This window comes from Alosa pseudoharengus, unplaced genomic scaffold, assembly GCF_046254945.1.
Source record: "Alosa pseudoharengus isolate Yale_2024_CS ecotype anadromous, Long Island Sound unplaced genomic scaffold, YU_APseudo_1.1 YU_APseudo_1.1_scf_13, whole genome shotgun sequence".
Classification (NCBI taxonomy): Eukaryota; Metazoa; Chordata; class Actinopteri; order Clupeiformes; family Clupeidae; genus Alosa; species Alosa pseudoharengus.
Window position 1 is genome coordinate 38,519,713 of NW_027468598.1, and position 10,000 is coordinate 38,529,712.

A 10,000-nucleotide genomic window follows, 5' to 3' on the forward strand; every position below is an offset into this window, starting at 1 on the left:
TTAGAACTAATTTAAGATTAATGAGAGCTTCTTGAAGAACATTAAATGAAAGCTGGAGATTATCAATTGCAAGTTGAACAGAGTCAGCGATGCAATACAAAATAGTGTCATCAGCATAAAGGACTTGACAACCATTTAGAGAAGAGACAATGTCATTGATGTAGATGGTGAAGAGAACTGGGCCCAAAATAGACCCTTGTGGAACACCCTTTGTGATTGGCAAAAACTCTGACTTAACACACTGAAACCTCTGGGACAAATAATTACAAAACCATTTACATGCTTTATCATCCAAACCAATATCATGTAATCTTTGTAACAGTGAGGGATGATCAACTGTATCAAATGCTTTTGACAGATTAAGATCAATATAACTGATTGATTGGATAACCGATTGACAGCTCTGACAATATAACTGATTGATTACCTGTGAATCTTCTCATTCCCTGAGGTCAGGTGGCAGTTGACAAAGCCAAAGGAAGTTCCATTGAACATGAAGGACACGCCTACAGCGCCTTTGTTGCCTAGGAGACCACACAACCACACGTGACCTTGGGAAGTCTTCATCAAGGGATGGAAAGAGTGTGTGTGTGTGTGTGTGTATGTGTGTGTGTGTGTGTGTGATGTGTGTGTGTGTGTGTGTGTGTGAGATGTGTGTGTGTGTGTGTGTGTGTGTGTGTGTGTGTGTGTGTGTGTGTGTGTGGTGTGTGTGTGTGAGATGTGTGTGCGTGTGTGTGTGTGCGTGTGTGTGTGTGTGTGTGTGGTGTGTGTGTGTGTGGTGTGTGTGTGTGTGTGTGTGAGATGTGTGTGCGTGTGTGTGTGTGAGATGTGAGGTGTGTGTTTGTGTGTGTGAGTGTGGTGTGTGTGTGTGAGATGTGTGTGAGATGTGTGTGTGTGTGTGTGTGTGTGTGTGTGTGTGTGTGTGTGTGTGTGTGTGTGAGATGTGAGGTGTGTGTGTGTGTGTGTGTGTGTGTGAGATGTGAGGTGTGTGTGTGTGTGTGATGTGAGGTGTGTGTGTGTGTGTGTGTGTGTGTGAGATGTGTGTGTGTGGTGTGTGTGTGAGATGTGTGTGTGTGTGTGTGTGAGATGTGTGTGTGTGTGTGTGTGTGTGTGTGTGGTGTGTGTGGTGTGTGTGTGTGTATGTGTGAGATGTGTGTGTGTGGTGTGTGTGTGAGATGTGTGTGTGTGGTGTGTGTGTGTGTGTGTGTGTGTGTGTGTGTGTGTGTGTGTGTGTGTGTGTGTAACACTAACCGAATGTGTTGGCGATGCCAGTTTTAACGCTGGACATGAGTGTTTGTGTGTGTGTGTGTGTGTGTGTGAGAGATGTGTGTGTGTGTGGTGTGTGTGTGTGTGTGTGTGTGTGTGTGTGTGTGTGTGGTGTGTGTGTGTGAGATGTGTGTGCGTGTGTGTGTGTGCGTGTGTGCGTGTGTGTGTGTGTGTGTGGTGTGTGTGTGTGTGTGTGTGTGGTGTGTGTGTGTGTGTGTGTGAGATGTGTGTGCGTGTGTGTGTGTGAGATGTGAGGTGTGTGTTTGTGTGTGTGAGTGTGGTGTGTGTGCGTGAGATGTGTGTGAGATGAGTGTGTGTGTGTGTGTGAGATGTGAGGTGTGTGTGTGTGTGAGATGTGAAGTGTGTGTGTGTGTGTGTGTGAGAGATGTGAGGTGTGTGTGTGTGTGTGATGTGAGGTGTGTGTGTGTGTGTGTGTGTGTGTGTGTGTGTGTGTGTGTGAGATGTGTGGTGTGTGTGTGAGATGTGTGTGTGTGAGATTTGTGTGTGTGTGTGTGTGTGTGTGTGTGGTGTGTGTGGTGTGTGTGAGATGTGTGTGTGTGGTGTGTGTGTGTGAGATGTGTGTGTGTGGTGTGTGTGTGTGTGTGTGTGTGTGTGTGTGTGTAACACTAATCGAATGTGTTGGCGATGCCAGTTTTAACGCTGGACATGTGTGTTTGTGTGTGGTGTGTGTGTGTGTGTGTGTGTGTAACACTAACCGAGTGTGTTGGCGATGCCAGTTTTGACGCTGGACATCCCAACATGACTGATTCGGTTCTCGTGCTCAGGTTTGACTAGAACCGCAAGCTTGATGTTCCACAGTGTCTGCACTGCAATCTAGAACACACAGGAACATAGTAGAACACACACACCGCCAATCAGAACACAGAGACACACAATACAAACTTTCAATTCAAACAATTAATTGAAGTTGATATTAGGGGTTGTCTGCACCCGCCCCCCCCTCACACACACACACACACACACACAGACCTAAACACACACACCCACACACACACAGACCTAAACACATACACCCACCCACACACACACACACACAAAGATACACACCCACACATACACACAGACCTAAATACACACCCACACACACAGACCTAAACACACACAGACAGACCTTAACACACACACACACACACACACCCATCCACCCACACACACACACACCCATCCACCCACACACACACACACACCTGTTTGAAGTCGATGTCGGTGTGCTCTTTGAGGGCGGAGCGCAGAGCCTCCACCCACTCGCGCTCACACACGGAGTTCTCCTGGGAGCCCAACACGTAGATGTCGTGCGGTATGGCCACCGTCAGCTCGTCCAGCGTCTTGCCCAGCCCCCGACACAGCAGCCACGAGCCCACCGACTTGGGCGGGGGGACACTGCCTACAGGACACACACACACACTAAGACAGGACAGGGGTGTGTGTGTGTCTGTGTCTGTGTGTGTCTGTGTATGTATGTGCCTGTGTCTGTGTCTGTGTGTGTGTCTGTGTGTGTGTGTCTGTGTGTGTGTGTGTGTGTGTGTGTGTGTGTCTGTGTCTGTGTGTGTGTCTGTGTGTGTGTGTCTGTGTGTGTGTCTGTGTGTGTGTGTGTGTGTGTGTCTAACCCATGTTCCAAGTCCCAATGAAGACGGAGATCATGTCAGGCTCATCCTGGTTGGAATGTTTGTTCTTCATAAGCTGCAGCAGCTGACAGAACGCTTCCCGCTTCTGACACACACACACACACACACACACACACACACACACCAGAGTTAGACAAGGCCTCAATGTAAGTACACATGGGATTGATGTGTGTTTGTGTGTGTATACAGTATGTATGTATGTATGTATGTATGTGTGTGTGTGTAGTGTGTGTGTGGTTTGTGTGTGTGGTGTGTGTATGGTGTGTGTGTGTGGTGTGTGTATGGTGTGTGTGTGTGGTGTGTGTGTGTAGTGTGTGTGTATGGTGTGTGTGTGTGTGTGTTTAAAGTTCACCATTGTTAATGTTATTTCACATCTCAGTTCTGAAAAAGAGACACTTCCCTGTTCCATTGTCTTCAAGCACATACCATGCACAACACATCACACATCTCCTGATAAAACACACACACACACACACAACCTCTGCACTCTCCCCCCGCAAACACTCACACACTCCACACCTTCTTGCAGCCAAGCACTCTCACACACACCACACACACACATTGTCTACACTTTCCTACAGCCAAGCACTCCCACACTCCCACACACACACACACACACACACACACACACACACACACACACAAACACACACACACAAACACAAACACTACACTTTTACATTACATTACATTACATTACATTTGGCTGACGCATTTTTAGCCAAAGCGACTTACAACATGGTAAACAGTTTAAGTTTTAGAGCAATTCTCAACAATTTTAGGACAATTTAAAAAGCATTAAGAGTACAGTAAGAATAAGTGCATCGGTGAGTGCTGTTACGTGTCAGTTCAAGACGGCTGGTGAGTGCTAGGATCAGCAAGACTTGTTGTAAGTGGTGCTATGAGAGGAGATGTTCTCTAAAGAGCTAGGTCTTCAGGAGTTTTTTGAAAATGGAGAGGGATGTCCCTGCCCTTGTAGGAACTGGCAGTGTGTTCCACCAGCGAGGAACAACAGATGAGAAAAGTTTGGATTGGCCTGAGCGTACCGGAGGTAGAGCTAGACGTCGTTCGTCTGAGGAGCGCAGCGGTCTGGAGGTAGCGTATGTCTGTATGAGGGCATTCAAGTAGGTGGGAGCAGAACCGGAGAACTCGATGTCGGTGTACAGATAAGGTCACACCCACAGATAAGCCACAGGTGTACAGATAAGGTCATACATACTGTTGCTTAAACTTGTAATTTTGACCATAAAATAAATACCTAAAGATTCAGCACAATATCATGTTTCACTGATATATGGCAGCATAGACCACTTTCTGGTGAGCCAACCAGAGGCACGTTAGATTGATTGATAATTGTGTATATTGTGTTGATTTTCAAGTGGAAGCTATATATTGGTAATAGTAATATATTTATTGTGTATATTGTGTTGATTTTCAAGTGGAAGCAATATATTAGTAATAGTAATATATTTATGAGTGCCCACACCCACATGACATTTGTATAGGTTGCTGAACACTTTCAAGTAAATCCAATATGGCCAATACCTGAACCCTGGTGCAATAGCTGGTTTTGCATATTGCGCTTGTGGCGCAATCCACATACTCAGCTCTGCTGCTCATCCCACAAGTGAATGTTCCTTACAAATGGGGCACTAAACAGGCTTTCCAACGGTATAAGATTTATTGCCAAAAAGCATTGTTACAACAGAGAAATAATCTACCAAATACAAATGTCCTTACTTTTTGTGCTAAGTTTACATACCAATACTCCCCATTATATATACCAAAATTCTACTGCTCTAATACTCTACTGCTCTTTTAATGTCAATGCTCTCATACTGTAGACTATACTCTATAGTCAGCTGCACATATCTGTCTATACTGTAATACACTGCACATATACTTACTGCTCTTATAATGCTACTGTTAATATACTGCACATATACTTACTGCTCTTATAATGCTACTGTTAATATACTGCACATATACTTACTTACTGCTCTTATAATGCTACTGTTAATATACTGCACATATACTTACTGCTCTTATAATGCTACTGTTAATATACTGCACATATACTTACTTACTGCTCTTATAATGCTACTGTTAATATACTGCACATATACTTACTTACTGCTCTTATAATGCTACTGTTAATATACTGCACATATACTTACTGCTCTTATAATGCTACTGTTAATATACTGCACATATACTTACTGCTCTTATAATGCTACTGTTAATATACTGCACATATACTTACTTACTGCTCTTATAATGCTACTGTTAATATACTGCACATATACTTACTGCTCTTATAATGCTACTGTTAATATACTGCACATATACTTACTTAATGCTCTTATAATGCTACTGTAATACACTGCACATATACTTACTTACTGCTCTTATAATGCTACTGTTAATATACTGCACATATACTTACTGCTCTTATAATGCTACTGTTAATATACTGCACATATACTTACTGCTCTTATAATGCTACTGTTAATATACTGCACATATACTTACTTACTGCTCTTATAATGCTACTGTTAATATACTGCACATATACTTACTTACTGCTCTTATAATGCTACTGTTAATATACTGCACATATACTTACTTACTGCTCTTATAATGCTACTGTTAATATACTGCACATATACTTACTTACTGCTCTTATAATGCTACTGTTAATACACTGCACATATACTTATTGCTCTTATAATGCTACTGTTAATATACTGCACATATACTTACTTACTGCTCTTATAAAGCTACTGTTAATATACTGCACATATACTTACTGCTCTTATAATGCTACTGTTAATATACTGCACATATACTTACTGCTCTTATAAAGCTACTGTTAATATACTGCACATATACTTACTGCTCTTATAATGCTACTGTTAATATACTGCACATATACTTACTGCTCTTATAATGCTACTGTTAATATACTGCACATATACTTACTTACTGCTCTTATAATGCTACTGTTAATATACTGCACATATACTTACTGCTCTTATAAAGCTACTGTTAATATACTGCACATATACTTACTTACGGCTCTTAAAATGCTACTGTTAATATACTGCACATATACTTACTTACTGCTCTTATAATGCTACTGTTAATATACTGCACATATACTTACTGCTCTTATAATGCTACTGTTAATATACTGCACATATACTTACTTACTGCTCTTATAATGCTACTGTTAATATACTGCACATATACTTACTGCTCTTATAATGCTACTGTTAATATACTGCACATTTACTTACTGCTCTTATAATGCTACTGTTAATATACTGCACATATACTTACTTACTGCTCTTATAATGCTACTGTTAATATACTGCACATATACTTACTTACTGCTCTTATAATGCTACTGTTAATACACTGCACATATACTTATTGCTCTTATAATGCTACTGTTAATATACTGCACATATACTTACTGCTCTTATAATGCTACTGTTAATATACTGCACATATACTTACTGCTCTTATAATGCTACTGTTAATATACTGCACATATACTTACTTACTGCTCTTATAATGCTACTGTTAATATACTGCACATATACTTACTTACTGCTCTTATAAAGCTACTGTTAATATACTGCACATATACTTACTGCTCTTATAATGCTACTGTTAATATAGTGCACATATACTTACTTACTGCTCTTATAATGCTACTGTTAATATACTGCACATATACTTACTTACTGCTCTTATAATGCTACTGTTAATATACTGCACATATACTTATTGCTCTTATAATGCTACTGTTAATATACTGCACATATACTTACTGCTCTTATAATGCTACTGTTAATATACTGCACATATACTTACTTACTGCTCTTATAATGCTACTTTTAATATACTGCACATATACTTACTGCTCTTATAATGCTACTGTTAATATACTGCACATATACTTACTTACTGCTCTTATAATGCTACTGTTAATATACTGCACATATACTTACTGCTCTTATAATGCTACTGTTAATATACTGCACATATACTTACTGCTCTTATAATGCTACTGTTAATATACTGCACATATACTTACTTACTGCTCTTATAATGCTACTTTTAATATACTGCACATATACTTACTGCTCTTATAATGCTACTGTTAATACACTGCACACATACTTACTGCTCCACGGCTGCCCACATGGCGGTAATTCAGGTAATTCAAGGCATCAGCTCAAACTGATATCCATTCAGTACTGACCATCAGCATTGACAATGAACTCAGGCTGATATCCATTCAGTACTGACCATCAGCATTGAAAATTAACTCAAACTGACATTCATTCAGTACTGACCATCAGCATTGAAAATGAACTTAAACTGACATTCATTCATACCTGTGTGTGTAAGAGTACAAGCAGTTTAGGTTGAGTGTGTGTGTGTGTGTTACTCTTTCTGTGAGTGAGTGAGTGAGTGAGTGAGTGTGAGTGTGTTATTGTGTGAGTGTGTGTTAGTGAGTGTGTGTGTGTGTTAGTGAGTGGGTGTGTGTGTGAGTGTGTTAGTGTGTGTGAGTGTGTGTTAGTGAGTGTGTTAGTGTGTGTGAGTGTGTTAGAGAGTGTGTGAGTGTGTGTATCTCACCTTTGCGCTGGCAAATATGAAGTCTTTCCTCTGACTCCTGTCCTTCTCCTTCTCAAAGACGATGCCCAGTTTATTCTGCACCCTCTGGGACTTAATTAGCTGCCGAACTGCACACACACACACACACACACACACACACACACACACACACACACACACACTCGATATGACTGTGTTCTCATTCTTGTTGTCTGTGTATGTGTGTCTCTTTATGCACATGTGTGTGTGTGCGTGTTTATGAGTGAGTGAGTGAGTGAGTGAGTGTGTCATTTTTAAACTCCAACTGCTAGATAGCTTATGTGGTAACTAATCGTCAGACATTTGATTCTTTATGTGTGTGTGCAGTGTTTCCTCTACGTTGATGCCACGGTAAAATGAATGCAGTCATGGTATCAGAATCAGGGCAGATGCACAATGTAGTTGCGGTTGCTTTTAAAATAATACTGCGGACGTATCTCCTCCACTGGCTGCTGCTCACATTGCAATTTAACAATAAGTAAAACTAGTCAGGTTGTTATGGCCCTTCCAGTTTCACTCCACATATAACATATTGTATTGATGTAGCCTATTTAAAACACTCCACATATAACATATTGTATTGATGTAGCCTATTTAAAACACTCCACATATTACATATTGTATTGATGAGGCCTATTTAAAACACTCCACATATAACATATTGTATTGATGTAGCCTATTTAAAACACTCCACATATAACATATTGTATTGATGTAGCCTATTTAAAACACTCCACATATAACATATTGTATTGATGTAGCCTATTTAAAACACTCCACATATAACATATTGTATTGATGTAGCCTATTTAAAACACTCCACATATTACATATTGTATTGATGTAGCCTATTTAAAACACTCCACATATTACATATTGTATTGATGTAGCCCATTTAAAACACTCCACATATTACATATTGTATTGATGTAGCCTATTTAAAACACTCCACATATTACATATTGTATTGATGTAGCCCATTTAAAACACTCCACATATTACATATTGTATTGATGTAGCCCATTTAAAACACTCCACATATTACATATTGTATTGATGTAGCCTATTTAAAACACTCCACATATTACATATTGTATTGATGAGGCCTATTTAAAACACTCCACATATAACATATTGTATTGTATTGTACAGGTTACTCTATACAACCACAGGTGGCACTGTGGTAACTCTACACAAAACATATTGATGTCAATGGGGCATTTTGCCCATGTTCAGGGTGGAAAATAAAAAAGAAAGATTTTCATAAGAAAAGTCAAATTGGTGTTTTTAAAAAGAAGGGGTCATGGAGAATAAAGAAAAACATATTAAAAAAATATTTGTATATTCCCACAAGGTGTTTGGGCGTAACCTGACTCCGCCAGATGGATTTGCTCCGCATATCCATCTGGGAACTTTTCATTGAAGAACTTTTGGGAAGGGGCGGACATACTGGTTAGCTGATTGGATAAACCATCTGTCTATCACCACCTTTGTTGGTTATCGACGGGCCAAATCAACCAATTAGATGAACAAAGTATTCTTCTAATGCCGTTTAACATACAATTAAGTTCGGTAACGTGACAAACGTTAAGATGTTTTAACTTACCATTTATTAACCTAATCAACGACAATTCCCATCAAGTTTTCACGGTAGGCCCTACACTTCTGAAGATAGTATATTCCTCCATTATGAACTGGAATCAGCCGTGGAGGATGTCTGTGTCGTTCATTCCTCCCAGCTGCATGGCTGAGACTCATAGCTTCACAGTTTACCCAGGAATACTTTCTAATTTGAATAAAACTTGCGCGATAGCTATGCTCATCTCTGTGGATGCCGTCATGTTGTTCGTTGCGTCACACCTCAACCCGCCTCAAAGCCAACGCTGATTGGACGTTCGTTTGGTGAACTGCTCCAAATTTTCTTTAACGGAAAGTATCCTGACTGATCTGCGAGTGAAACCCTGAAGCTCGCGAGATCAGAATGGTCTCACGAGGCTAGTTTGGGTGCTCTGAAAATGATAATCAAAATGATTTTTCAGACTTGTGAGGTCTGCTGTTCAGACCCTGAAGGGATTTATTTTCTGTTCATTTCTTTTTGTGAGAGTGTTTCTACTTATCTCAGAAAGGGAAATAAATCAAGAGCCTATGTTGAGTACAAATATGTCTTCTGAAGGCCTAAACAGAGCCCAGCCAAAAAATCCAATAAAATTTTGATCAACTTTGAGGGACAACTGTGACCATGCAGGATCATCCAGACCAAGCGTGATTATTTTGCTACATACTATTCTTATTTATGTACCAGCAAGCAAAATTTGAGCCTCCTACATGGTTTAGTTATTGCGCTGTGGGCTTGCGAACTTTGACAAAAAAAAGAGGCCGACCAAAATCGACACCCCCCTCCCCCTGTAAAATAGGTTGTA

The 10,000-nt window shown here is 40.1% G+C and overlaps 1 protein-coding gene across 1 annotated transcript in view; it reads right to left on the reverse strand.

Moving 5' to 3' along the window:
• Nucleotides 1-10,000, reverse strand: part of inppl1a (inositol polyphosphate phosphatase-like 1a) — a 66,666-nt gene that overhangs the window by 25,499 nt on the left and 31,167 nt on the right. The window contains exons 10-14 of the mRNA XM_076283004.1: nucleotides 7,563-7,669; nucleotides 2,895-2,997; nucleotides 2,475-2,671; nucleotides 1,983-2,100; nucleotides 428-524 (exon numbers count right to left, since the gene is read on the reverse strand). Of these exons, the coding sequence (XP_076139119.1) occupies nucleotides 428-524; nucleotides 1,983-2,100; nucleotides 2,475-2,671; nucleotides 2,895-2,997; nucleotides 7,563-7,669 (622 nt within the window). The remainder of the gene's footprint in view (nucleotides 1-427; nucleotides 525-1,982; nucleotides 2,101-2,474; nucleotides 2,672-2,894; nucleotides 2,998-7,562; nucleotides 7,670-10,000) is intronic.